Source organism: Meles meles, chromosome 13, assembly GCF_922984935.1.
Source record: "Meles meles chromosome 13, mMelMel3.1 paternal haplotype, whole genome shotgun sequence".
In the NCBI taxonomy this organism is placed as follows: domain Eukaryota; kingdom Metazoa; phylum Chordata; class Mammalia; order Carnivora; family Mustelidae; genus Meles; species Meles meles.
The window spans coordinates 8,091,150-8,105,709 of NC_060078.1; the positions used below are offsets into that span (position 1 = coordinate 8,091,150).

General features: G+C 35.3%; 1 protein-coding gene across 1 annotated transcript in view; it reads right to left on the bottom strand.

Annotated features, from left to right (window-relative positions):
• HEATR1 (HEAT repeat containing 1) overlaps positions 1-14,560 on the bottom strand; it is a 49,053-nt gene that overhangs the window by 28,440 nt on the left and 6,053 nt on the right. Inside the window, exons 7-20 of the mRNA XM_046027273.1 lie at positions 14,190-14,401; positions 13,904-14,037; positions 12,625-12,727; positions 11,600-11,710; positions 11,080-11,197; positions 9,889-9,993; positions 7,433-7,528; positions 6,910-6,998; positions 5,835-6,046; positions 4,841-4,962; positions 4,171-4,362; positions 1,595-1,778; positions 1,314-1,450; positions 548-740 (exon numbers count right to left, since the gene is read on the bottom strand). Of these exons, the coding sequence (XP_045883229.1) occupies positions 548-740; positions 1,314-1,450; positions 1,595-1,778; positions 4,171-4,362; positions 4,841-4,962; positions 5,835-6,046; positions 6,910-6,998; positions 7,433-7,528; positions 9,889-9,993; positions 11,080-11,197; positions 11,600-11,710; positions 12,625-12,727; positions 13,904-14,037; positions 14,190-14,401 (2,008 nt within the window). The remainder of the gene's footprint in view (positions 1-547; positions 741-1,313; positions 1,451-1,594; positions 1,779-4,170; positions 4,363-4,840; positions 4,963-5,834; positions 6,047-6,909; positions 6,999-7,432; positions 7,529-9,888; positions 9,994-11,079; positions 11,198-11,599; positions 11,711-12,624; positions 12,728-13,903; positions 14,038-14,189; positions 14,402-14,560) is intronic.

Consider the following 14,560-nt stretch of genomic DNA (forward strand, 5'->3'; position numbering starts at 1 on the left):
TCAGAAAAGTTGTCTGATTGGAGACCCATTTTCTAAGTAGTCAGATGAACACAGAACTGTATTAAATGGCGTGGCTTCTCCATGTAACCCTTTACTGATGAAACGCAGAACATGAATAGCTGGATATTAAAAACCCATTTTGGTGATTAAAAGTAGTTTATATCGGGGCTCCTGGATGCCTCAGTTAAGTGTCTGCCTTCAGCTCAGGTCATGATCTCATCAGGGTCCTGGGATCGATCCCCATGTCGGGCTCCCTTCCCTCTGCTCCTCCCCACCTGCTGGTGTGCACGCCATCTTTCTCAAATAAGTAAAATCTAAAAAAAAAATAGTAATTTACATATACGTATATACAGTTTATACATAAGAATTTATATGTACACATCTAACTTACACATACACGTATAGAGCAGAGAGAGTGCACACACTGTGAATACTCTTTAGAAAAAAAAGTTAAAAAGAAATTCTCCCAACTATAACCCACATAAACTACATACAGAGAAAGCATTCAAGTTGGTCATGACAGAACATAACACGCTACTCACGATACCTGGAGAAGATACAGATGCCAGCTGATGTTTATCCTGTGCCTTCTGAGCAGAGAGCATCTCACAACCTATGTAAAGAGCTTGAGTCTGCAGTGCTGCTTTCACGCTGCAGTTAAGTGGATCTGAAAGGCTAGACCCGTATGTCCATAAAACAGAGAAGAACTTGAATAACTGAAAAATATCTTCCAGATGCACCTAAATTAAATGAACGACAGTGAAGTTTAATTTTTACTCACATTTAGTTGGTTCCAAATCCTCTTTTCACTAGTGTACAATTACAGAAACCACTTTGTTGCAATGATTTGCCCTGTCCCATGACTTAAAATTTTCCGTACTTATTTTAACCAATGAGAAGTATGTAAATGAGTCCAAAGGACTTGCTATAACTTTGCCTCTGAACACACTGAAAGGGGTAAGACAAGAACAGAGACTCAACTGCTGGACCTAGTAACATGGAGGTCCATGAAATTTCTTAACTGAGTTGCACAAGCTAACTTACCCCACTGAACAGCAGTTTCTCACTGGTAATGAATTGTGATTAGTAAATACATGACAGGCCTAACACACTACTAGGCATGCAGCAATGTTAGTCTCTGGCCTACTGACTGGTGTCACGATGATACGACTACCTCACAGGGCCCTGTGTATGCTACCCCATTCTCTGCACTGTTCAAAAATCTACTTTTATTTTCATTTAAAAACTGTCATAAATGCTCTGCTATATCTTCTGAAAGGGAAGAGTATGCCTGAAAAAGATGAGCCTAGTACCTTTATGAAAAGTTTCATCAGAACCCTAAAATGAGTGGCATCAGTACCACTGAGTATCATCTCAAAGAGCCCAATCAGCAAGCGCAGATAGGCTCTGCTGTCTTCTTTCAGCTGCTCGGGATTCCACCATGTATCATCTACATGGAAACGAAGAGAGAGAGAAACGATGAATAAACTTATGTGAATACATGCTGGGAACTTTTCACTCAAAACAAAGAATAATTGTGGAGAAAATAATTGTTTCCTTGAGTATCACATTCAAAAGTCACACTTTGTCCTACCTTTAGGAAAAGATTTAGGAATTTTCAGTGCATAAATAAAATTTTTCAGTGCAAATATGAGTAAAACAGAGTCCTCCACAGCAACACGCTGGGCCATATTGAACTGCTTTATGTAATGGGCCCACAGTTCCACTGGTATCTCTCTGTCTATCATCAGCTCAAAATGCCATTCGGAGGGGATTTCCTGAAATAGTAAAGGAAACAAAGAGCATAAATATGAAGGAGTTCTGAACATAAGTTATACACAGGGGAACTGCAATGGATATATGATTGGGTAATATGCAAAATTTCTTCTCTTTGAACATTTAAGTGAGGACAGGATTAATAGTTTTAACCAAATTTGTAAGGAGGTTTAACTACCACTATTTACAACAGAAAGATTAAGTTATCCACAGCTTCATTTTATCTATATTTTCTTGAAAAAATATCTAAAAATAAATATTATCCATATAAATTGTGTTTATTAAATGGCACATTTCTATAGAGAAAGGAGTTGGATTTCCAGGAAACCCTTAAAGGGAACTTTCTCATGTCACAGGCTTCTAATGGGGTGCAAATAGGTCTATACAAGTAGCAAAATGTGAGGGTGTTTAAAAATTATACAGCAGATACTAAAAAGCAGCATGAGAAAACAAGAAAAATGATAAACAAGACCCTGTACAGTAGAGTACAAAGTAGTAACCTAGAAGGAAAATAACCCAAAGCCAGACTTTTGAGAAAATGTCTCTAGTAAGGGATTTCATTGGCTCAGTGTGCTGCTGCAACCAGAAAGAGACTCAGGACTCCTATAAAGGGTACTGAATATAAAACAGCATGTTATCTGCACATATAAAAAAACAACCCACTTGTCCATACTTTTAGTACCAAGGGCAAACACCATTCAGGTTATTATATTCTACAAAAGAAAGAAACTAAGAAGGGCTTATCTGGGCTACTTTTTAAAATATAAAGATCCACCACTCTTCTGTATTTTTTTCTAAGATTTTTATTTATGTATCTGAGAGTGAGAGAGAAAGAGAGCACACGTGAACAAGAGGGAGGCTGACAGAATCTAAGCAGACTCCGCAAAGAGAATAGAAGCTAAGGTGGGGCTCGATCCCATGACCTGAGATCGTAACCCGGGACAAAACCAAGAGCCAGATGCTTGACTGAATGAGCCACCCAGGAGCTCTGAAAAATTCATGCTTTTCAAGTTTACATAATTTTAGGTAACAATGACTATGGCTAGAACGTGTAAAATCCTCAGGGTATATGTAAATGTAAAAAAGATGTGATTCGTTTCAGCGAACCCTAAAATGAGGAGCCCTCTGATTGTTGGAAGACAAATAAAAACAAAATACTATTAAGAATATTAAAAGAAATCATCTTATTACCTCAAGATGTGATACTAGTTAAAAATACAAACAACTGAAACATGCTCTTTAGCCAATACTGTCAAAGATAATAGTAAGCTGGTGAGATCCAAATCTGATGTAATATTAAAATAATACAAAAGATCAATTCCTGGGGCACCTCGGTGGCTCAGTTAAACATCCGACTCTTGGTTTCGGCTCAGGTCATGACTTCAGGATTGTACGACCATGGCACGTAGGGCTCTGTGCTCTTCGGGGAGTCTGCTTGAGATTCTTTCCCTCTCCCTTCACGCCCCTCTCAAGTGTATTCTATCTCTCAAATTATTTTTAAAAGAATCAATTCATGGGGCGCCTGGGTGGCTCAGTGGGTTAAGCCTCAGCCTTCGGCTCAGGTCATGATCTCAGGGTCCTGGGATGGAGCCCCACATCGGGCTCTCTGCTCAGCAGGGAGCCTGCTTCGTCCTTTCTCTCTGCCTGCCTCTCTGCCTACTTGTGATCTGTCAAATAAATAAATAAAATCTTTTAAAAAATATCAATTCTTAGTAAACAACAGAATGAAGTAAATATTTTGTTCAAGCAATAACATGCCTAGTGAATTCATCACAAAGTATAGTTAAGTATAACTCTGGTAATTAATAAAGATAATACAGGGAAGAGTCCACACCTCAAGTTTAGTGTTGGCACAAGTACAGCCATCTTAGCTTCGGCAGCCATCTGAGACCCCTGCCACCAGGGGCTGAACTTGACCCTACTTTAGTTATAGGAAAAACCGCTATACCCCACCCTGTAGCACCCCGGCAACAGCTAATCAGCTTACTGCAGGAAAGTCTGAAATTTCTCCTTTACCCCACTCCAAGCCTCTTGTAATGACACATAGATACCCGTGCCTTGACTGGACTCAGGGTCCAAGTCCCTACTCTGCTGTGTCGGGTATACTTGGGCCCAAGCTTAAGCTTGTCGAATAAACCCTTGTGTGATTGCAAAAAAAAAAAAAAAAAAAAAATACAGGGAAGAGTCAACTATCAGGTACAGAACATCACAACCCTGAAATTCTATAATTCAATTAAATTTTCTAACTCTCTACCTATTGCTACCCAAGGCTGCTTCACATTCACCCCTCGTATCCAAAGATTTAGCATTTCAGCCCCCAATTTTCAGTGCTGCTATGATTAGTAAGCTGGGCTGCCACTTTACTCAATGTTCCAAAAACTTTGCACTCCTTACCACCGCAGTAATCACACTCTCAAGCTTCTTTATTCTTTTCTGCAACAAACCGAAGACTCTGATCGCAAAGGGGAAGTGAGTTTCTTTTAAAGATGAACAGCAAGAAACAAGCACAGCCATGATCACGTGAAAAGTCACTTTTTGCTTCAGGCTAAAGCACTCTTTTTCCCCGATGCTTATTAAATCCTCCACCTTGAAAAATAAACATACTCCATTACTGGTAGCTCTTCACTGATTTCTAAAGTAATAATAAAATTAAATAATCTCAGAATTATAATGAACGTAATTGCATCTAGCAACTGGATAAATGCTTTAAAATTATACTCCTAAAACCTTGACAAAGGTTTATTTACTGAAGCAAAAGAGAAAAAAATCCTTTTAGAGATTGTTATTAAAAAAAAATATGACTTTATATTTTAAATGACAGGAAACAAGAAAACAGAAAAGTACACACTATTCTTATAGTCCAATGTAAAACTACAAAAAAATTATATAAAATGTAGAAAATTTCAAGCACTCTGCAGAACATACTACGTAAAACTATACATGTTTAAAGCATAACAAAGTAGTCAAAAATGCAAAAGTTATTTTAAAAAATCTAGTAAACCAAACACTGAGAATCTAATAAAATTTTAGGAAGTGCAGGGGTGGTCTTTGACAGCATACGTACCATTTTTAACATTGAAGAAGGATCCCCTGAACTTATATTGTCAGCCAATAATGCAATCATCTTCTGATTTGCTACACCAATTAGTTTTCCTGACTCTGTGCTTTTAATCACATTTTCAAGAGCTATTAAAAAAAAAAAAAAAGAAGAACACAAAGGACCCTTGTATCACCAATACTCATCTCATGAATTCTGTAGAGTAAGAAATTTAGGCAAAAGTTTCAGTTTTCCTATGAAGGTTTGCTCTGTATTTTTCCTTTTCTCCAATTCTGAATCTATCTCTGGGTCAGCTTCATTTTCATTGTCGATGACTATCGAAAAACGTGGGGAATGGGGTTGCCAACGCCCCTCCCTAACACAGCAGAAAATCTGCATATATCCTCAAAAACTTAACTACTAATAGCATACTATGGACCAGAAGCCTTCAAATGACAAACAGCTAACACACCTTTAATGTTATAAGTGTGCTATACTGTATTCTTACAATACTGTAATCTAAAGAAAAAAAAAGTACTATTTAAATAATCATAAAGAAAAGAAAATGTATTTAGAGTATTGTATTTATCAAAAAATACCTGCATTTAAGTGAATCCACATGCCATTCAACCCTATGCTGTTCAAGAGTCAACCGTAGGTTTCTGACCTTGGCAAAAATTTTTAAAAATCTTACTGACACAGATCATAGCAAACATGATTTCAAATAATAATTAGAGCCAACTTTTAATTGTACTTTTCTTTTTAAAGCATTTATTTGTTTATTTTTTAAAGATTTTATTTATTTGACAAAGATCACAAGGAGGCAGAGAGAGAGGGGAAACCAGGCTCCCTGCTGAGCAGAGAGCCCGATGCGGGGCTCGATCCCAGGACCCTGGGATCATGACCTGAGCTGAAGGCAGAGGCTTAACCCACTGCACCACTCAGACGCCCCTCTTTTTAAAGTATTTAAAGTGTTATTGGTTTTTTTTTTCCCCCTCTCAAAGGCAACCAAATTTCTTACCTTCTTTCCAGCCTCTTAATACAGGGTGCAGAGAGCAAATTCCGGATTTCGATAAATATATAGCAATCTTCGTATCAGCAGATTCCATATCATCATTGACAATAATCATAAATGGCAGCAGATGCACCATCACCTGATTTGACAACTGATCATTTTCACTCAGTATCTCTTCCTTAATTAATATGTCTGCTGCTATCTCAAGTACCTTGTACCTGAAACACAAATACATTTGGTTGAAGGACCCTTTAGAACTTAAATTCAGCAAAAAAAATTATTACATTGTTCCTGCTCAACTGACACTATCCTGATCTCTTCACCAAACAAGTTATTCAGAGAGAGCTAGACAATCACTCAAAATCCATGCTAACAGGGAGCTATTTGGGACAGTAATTGTAAACTGCTTTTTGTTTTGGGAGAAATCACTAGGTTGACTATAACATAAAATATGTATCTCACAACGTATCTCAACTCCACTAGAAATGAAGGATTCACTCATAAGTTAAAAAAAAATCTAAACACATACTATGTGCTAAGAACTAAATATGACACATACAAAATCTGTAAGACATGCTCTCCTCCCCCCAGGAGCTTAGGTCATTTTTTTGGGTGCAAAAAGCTTAGATGCAAAAAATGAAGTAACTAGAGCACATCAAACGCTATAGAAGGTGACCATGTGCCTCTGAGCTTATTTTAATATGTTTACTTTTAATTATGAAATAATATACTATCCTTATAAAAACAATCAAATAGAATTACATAAAGCAGAAAATTAAACTACTTCCTACTCTACTTCTTAGATTTCACCATTTATGTCACCCATTAAGTAATCTTTCCATTTTATTAGGAAAAATTTTATTAAGAAAATTTATTAAGAAAAATTTCAAGCACAGAGAACCCCCACAAACCCTCATTCTTTTTATGATGCACAAGTTACGTTATGATCCATTCCACTACCATGACCAAAGAGCCATGTAACTAAATTATAAGATGCAAAAATATAAAGAAAGAAAATAGAACTGAAACGGACGTAGAATTCTGTCAATTCAAAACACTATGAGGAGAAATGAATACATACCATTCCCTATTTTTTGAAAGTTCTGCTCTTCGAAAGAGGCTGAGAAGATTTGAAACCGTCACTTCTGAACTAAAATATTGTTTGAAAATCTAAAGGGGAAGAAACATACATAAGTAAATTTTCACTTGCTTCAGATACACACGGTGCTTATTAAATGAACTTTAAAAAAATAATGAATTATAAAGAATTTATCTCCCAACAGTCCTCACATAATTTCAAAGCTTTATGAGAACAGTTTCTCAAAAGTGGCATTTATGAGACAATCTTCCATGATCCCAAGGTATTTACTACTGATAAAAATTCACAAAGCACGTTTCCCTCTTGAAGAACTTCCATATACATAAAACTCTGCAGTCTAGTTTTCCCATGAGCTTTCCTTAATCAGGCTTAAGTCTATGCTCTCAGGAGAACAAATTCCCAATGAAGGAATAATTTCCAAATGTGTTCCTGCCTAGAGTAGAGAATCACCTGGGAACAAAAAAATATTTACAAATTGTATATTTCACCAAAGAAATTCACTCACCTTAAATGCATTTATAGCTGACAAAACAACATCTATGCTATCATCACCTAATCGGGTTAAAACAGCTTCTTTTATGAAAGACTCATCAACACTCTCCTAAGCAAGAGAAAAAATAAATAAATTTGGTTGTTGCTAAAACCTCCTAAGAGTTTACACTAAAAAGAAAGCTTAGTTTTATGAAAAGCATTCATTATCAGTCAAGAAATACAGGCTCTACCCTAGACACAAACTCAAACATAGCTGCACCGAACTTGATAATCTCTAAAGGGTCTTTTTAGATGAGTGAGTATTTGGTACAAACTTTTTCCAGTTTCTACTGAAAATACCATAGAATATGTATAATCCAAACATAATTTTTGCATTAAGAAGTTCATCTTGTTAAACAAGAGCCCGGATATTGAGAGTGCATTGACTGAAGAACCAGAACGTCTCTGGTTTAAATCCAAGCTTTACCACACTTACGACCTGTGTGACCTGTAGCAAGTTACTTAACCTTTCCAGGTCTCACTGTTCTCGTCTATCAAAGACACCTAATAATAGCACCTATCTCAAAGGACTGCCACAAAATGAAATAATACCTGTCAGTGGGTAGTACAAGGCCTTACGCAATGTAAGTACTGTCAAAAGTTAGCTATCATTATCAAGATTTTTACAAGGATAAGGACATCTGCTGAGAAGCCAGAAGAGTAGCCAGTCTGTCAAAAGAGATCCTATTTTTCTTAACAAAAGAAAATAAAGCATATAATCTTTCAAAGTAATGGAAAAGTAAGACTATAAGCCAACCTAAGCAGGGCTCTCTGTTGGGAGATAAAACCCAAATCCCTAGAACTCACAAAACTGAAGCTCAAATCTCATGTACCAAATGTCACCAAAATTTTCTCTAGAGCTAACAAGTAGCCAAATATCCCAATCTGAAATTCTATAATAGGATCTAGTTCTGTCACTGATGGAAGGGAAAGTGAAATCAAAGTATGCACAGAAAGACAGTAACTGTAATGACAATATTGAACCTAAAAGGCAGATGTATATAGTGCCTTTTACTGAAAAACTAACCAGATCCAGAAAAGGACAGGGGAGGTAGGGATTAAAAGAAGGCTGAGAACAGCTTTAGGAGTATTAGGAGCTTCCAGGAATCCCTTTTTCATTCTAGACACTGGAATCTTCCCATCAAAACAAAGACCAGAATTCAGTAGTTTAATTAAAAAAAAAAAAAAAAAATCAATAGCACATACTTATCAGCAGTTTGTGAAACATAACCTTATGCCAGATCAGAAATGAATCAAAATCAATAGATTATAAATCTGAATACTATATCAACCATTTTTAAAGAAACATTCTCACAGATCCTAATACTTTTATTATTTACAGATCATTTTAAAATTACTCAAAAATATAAAATAAAAATATCAAAAATATAAAACAAAAAATTTGAAGTCCAATATTTAAAAACCCTATAAAACCAATAAAACTCAAACTGAAATGTATTTATTAGGGTAATAATGATTAGCTGAAATTAAATTCTACTTGTGACATGAATCTGGATCTACCAACCATGACACAAGTTTGAGTTCAGCATGTTTGTAGTACCACATGCCATGGGGAAACAACTCTAGGACCACTTTTTTTATTCCAGAAATTTTCCAAATATGCTAATAGTAGTATATATACAAGAGGATTTCAGATATCACAGCGATGAAACACTCCCATTTCAATTATAGTAACTACAGTAAGATATCTATACCAATTAGCTCTTCAAACCCATGATTTGATGGCTATGTAAAAATGAGTCCATTTAAAAGTGGGAGAAAAATTTTAAGAACATAGTATCAACTGTAAGCAAACAAAGCAAAAATCGTGAAGGTATTGTTTGAATGGCTGAAGTCTGAAAAATACTGCTTAATTTGAATCATTACAAAGTCTTCTAAAATACGACTTTGGTATAAAGACATTATTTACAAATTAAGTCAACCTTTGTACTTACTTCTTGTAGCCACCAAAATGTGAAACACAAATACAACTGCAGGTACTGAAATCATGAACTGTGCCCCAAAAGCTCTCATTCCCATGCCCCCAAATACACTCATGTTGAACTTGAGACTATCAAAGTCAAATTTCAAAACTAAAACATTCTCAGATAATTTGTGAGCCTCTGTAAATAATCTAGAAATTCGAGTCTGAAAAACACTAAGCTAAATAATAATCTGCAATGTGGAAACATGTGAAGACGGTTAGAGTTAGAAGACGGTTATGTATTAGAGCATACACAAGTTAAAAGTGCTGCCTGCTGGCATGTATGGTCCTAAATCTTTGTCCTGTACACTCTCCTCTGCTTTATTCATCTTATACCTGTAACTACACAATATTAATTATAGTTGGCAACTTCAATTTCTTATTTTAGAATGACACTGTTCACCATGAGGATAAAAATACCACAAATGAAGCTATCTGATACAAACCTCTGGTGTTTTCATATTTTTCAGATGATTAATGGCCAGAAGTCTCACAGGAGCAAGTGGATGATTCAGACTGAGCATCAAGGAGGTATCAGAATCTGCTAGAAACTATAGGATTCATCACAGTCACCAAATTATTTCACCATTAAATCTGAACAGCATCTGATCAAGAGTAAAAACTAGAGAAAACCATCCCAAAATGCCCAACATATTTGATAACCACCATCTAACTTCAGACACCACGAAATAAAGTAAAATCGTTGTCTCTAGAACACGGTGAGTTACAATAGATGAACAAAATGTATATTGTTAATGTTGTGACTCTGAGTACCCTCATGGTAAGTTTATTTAGTGAAGCAATTCTATGAAGTAACTTTGCATTCTTTATGTAGATCTGACTCCAGACTGAGAAGTACCTAAAATAAATCATTGTAGTAGCACCTAAATAAAAATAGAAATTTAAAAAATTGGTCACTGAAGACAGAAAGCAATTTATCTAAATGATACAACAGTGCTCGCTTTGGCAGCACATATACTAAATGATATAACAGTGACAGATTTATGACAACTTACTTCACTTACGTAATCAGACTAAGAAGGAAATCTATCATTCTAAGATTTGGAAATGAAATGCCATTAAAGATGAAAGTCTAATTATTAGAAAAGAAAAACCAAAAATATCAAGTTTTTCTTCATATATATTTTCAAGGCAATTTTAAGAACTGCCTAACTTCTAGTAGAAAGATTTACGGTGACTCACTAGGAAATTTCTAAGTTCTAACATGCTCATGAAATTAAAATCTACCTCCCTTTTTCTGAATCAATGACTTAAATAGCCATATACAGCTAGTGGGTACTGCACTGGAAAGTACAGATATGGGACAAAAATATGAACACGCTGGAACTACGTAAAGCCACCTTTAGTGATTGCTGATGATCATCTGTAACATTTCCAAATAATACTCTTCCTGAAAGACATATCCCTTCAGTTATTTAAATTACTATGCCTTTTCCAATGATTAAACCTCTGCCTCACGGCCTTACTTCAGGGAACTAGCTAAATTGTATTAAATCTCACCTGTCCATAAAATTTTCCAAAGAAAGGCATGAAGTAGCAAACTTCCTTCCAGAGCTCTTGGAAGAACCACACAAATATACCTATAATTGTAGTAATTTCTCTGAAGAAAAACTCACCTGATACTTTCCTCCACTTGTGGAAAGAGAGATAAACTGATGAAAAAGTTCTTGTTTTTTTAGATCTGTAATTTCTTTTAGGCGTTCCTCTAGTACAACATCTAATGTTCTGGGATATCTGGGAAGAAATTAATGAGTTAATTATTCTTGGTAAAGTCACTGACCACATGCACCTTACACATATAAAAATAAATAAATAAAACTTCAAAAATTACTGAGACTTATAATTTTAACAAATGGTATACGCAAAATCTGGTGATGTTAATCAAGTCTGTAACTATGACTATTGCAACAAAGTCTCTCTGTAAAAAAAAATTATACTCTCAATAGTCTCCACATAGCTCCTTTTCCCTATATGAAAGTCAAATTTCAAATATACCTAAATCCCTCACCTGTCTTCCTCAAGGGGGAAAAAAGGACAGCCTCTGTAGAATTCATTTACTTTATTTCAATATGACCTGTGAATCTTTTTATAAATCAAGAGGCACACATTAGAGAACAGCACACACACACAACTTACTTGCTTTCTAGAAGTCTGATAAGTGGAAGAAACTGTTCGTTAAGCAAAGATACTTTATCGGGGTCGATTTCTTCCTGTGAACTATATGAAATATACTCTTCAAAAAGAAGGCTGCAAAACAAGTACCAGCAGACATGAGAGCTATTTACCGAGTACTCATTATGTTCTAGATGCTTTAGAAATATTATCTGCCACACTTCCACAAGGTAGAAGTCATTCTTACTTTAGACAAAAACCAGGGCTAAGAATTCTTATAATTTGCCTGAGATCAAAGGAGGAGAACCACCACAGCCAACACTTAGTGAGCCCTATTGTGTGTTTTTAACCCCAGATTGATCCGGGGGCCCACGTTCTCCACAGTACTTCCCATATATACTATCATGTAATTCACAAGACAACTCTGTGAGCAAGGGGCACAAATGACACACACCAGCAGACAGGCCAATGTTACACAATAGCAAAACCAGATCCAGGCAGTCTGACCTTCAGAACTTACTACTCTACTCTCCTGGAAATGAAGAGAAGCAGGATTCAAGCCCATGTCTGAATGCAGTGCCTACATTCTTTGCATTTATATCAAGTTGTCCTTTAGGTTAAAAAAAAAAAAGGGGGGGGGGGGGACAACTATCTTTACAGAAAAATAAGAAATAACCCTCACTCCACACCAACCCTCAGTATTACGTTTCTAATTGATATTTATTAAATGCCAACTGTGAGATATTGCTTCAGGCATTTTGATCACTTATTAATAGGAAACTCTAAACAGCCACTAGTTACATGTAGCTATAACCCAAATTTAGCTTAACTATTAACTTTCCATGATCACACATAAGCACTAGAGAGAAATTATTTTTTCCTTCTAGTGCCACAATTATTGCACTAAGTACTTCTAATTAGTGAAATGATACTGACAAATCAAGAAGCACATCATAAAGACATACTGGAAAATGGCTAGCCAACTCTAAAAAGTATACAAAACCGCAAAAATACAAATCAAAAGCATGTCGGAAATAATACCTTCTTACCTAGCCAACAAATGGTCTAAGTTGTTCTTCAGTGATATATTTGTAAGTATAGCTTCTAAATGTCTCCTGTAGATTTGACCATCCATCCCTTCAGTTTCTTCTCCTTTAGTATACAAGATAAATTAAAATTGATTGGATAAAGTTTTTTGCACTTACATTATTAAATTTATTTATAGCAGAAAACCCTCCTATAGGAATAACTTTAAACCATATTCATCTGAAACCAGCTTACCTGTTTATAAAGGTATATTTTACCTATTTAGCCATTTATATATTTTTACATTTTTGTATACATTACCCTATGCTTTACCTGAAATTCTCTTTATTTTTAACAAGTTTTCCATGCCTATCTTACTAAAACAGAAGTCCAAAAAACAGTCATTCCAGGTCATATTAGAAGAGGCTGAAGTTGGGACCCAAGCCTAGGTCTTAATAAACTAGCTCTGAAAACAAGCTCAATCATCATCTCAATACACCTTACTGAACCAAGAGCTGTCATCTAATATTCCAGACAGACCACAGATGTATTATGAGTCAGATGCTGGCCCTGCCTTCAAAGATTGGGACATTACTCATCACCACCAAAATAGGAAAAACATACTTTTATACATGTTAGTCATGTTTCTGAAAAACATATGTAAACCAAGATCTGGGTAAGCAAACTTAATTTTCAACAGACTGACATAATTTAGAGATGTCTTCCTTAGTATGTCTTTCTTAGCCTAAGTGGTAACAGGACCAAGCATTTCTTCTTGTCCTTCTCTATTTACTGAAGGATAAAAGGGAAACAATGGAAATAATCACTTTTAATTATTTTAAAGACTTTTTTTAAATTTGGATTTTTATGTATGAGATTTTCTTGGTCTATGGTCAAAGACTCAAAGGAGAAAAACTTTTTTGGCAACTAAGTATTTATTATAAATGAGTCACTAAAGTTCACTAAATATCTAAATGAGAAAGGAAAGTTTTACTTGGCAACATACATTAATCATTTTAAAATAATTCCATAGTCGTCTTCACGTATAGATTGGTAAAAAACAAAACACACATTAAAAAGCAAAACAGAATTCTGAGTATATCCTTCAATGAACAAGAAAGAATCTCCCTTCAATCAACCTACTCCCCACCTCAAATGTTTTTCACATAAGAATAAATTACACAGAACAATAAATTAGAACCTTTAAATATCTTAAAGATAATAACAAGAATGTGATTCCTATTTTAAGAGAAGCAGATCTTAGACACGAAGTTTCTCAATACAAAATGTAAAACCACATACCTGTAACATGATTAACAATGGAGACAACCAGATGGGGAAGCATGTAACGCAGAAGAGGACTGATATCATGTATTTCAGAAATCCCATGAAGTATTGTAATGAGATCAGGAACATTGCACAAGTGAGGAAATGGCCTTTGAGAAATAAGTACATGTTAACTTCAGAAGTCAAATATACGGCAATTTAAAGAAAAACAACCCCGTATAAAATTTATCTTTGAAAGAATTATTCAAAATAACTTCTTTCTCTTTTAATTACTATCATTTTTCAATTCAATTGTACATACTTCTTTCCAAGGCTCTCTGGCTTCTGTCTCTGCATGAGCACTATCAAGCAACCTAATCCATCCTTGATCAAAGAGGGAATTTTGGTCAGTGTTTTGATGATCTGTGAGGCCAACGAATTAACGAAGGTATCTTCCATTGTCACTTTCACAGAAATCTGACAGATTATCATATACGTGGCAGCTCTGTAATCTGGTAAAGATGATTTCAATCCCTAAATATTTTTTAAGATATAAGGAAAAATTATAAACTATAGCACTGAATTCTACTTAGAATGTCACTTTACCTTGACAAATTGAAAATGCCATAAATTAAAGATGAAAACTACCTAACACAAACTGAGAGTCAACCACTCCTCAGAAGTCAACCTCCT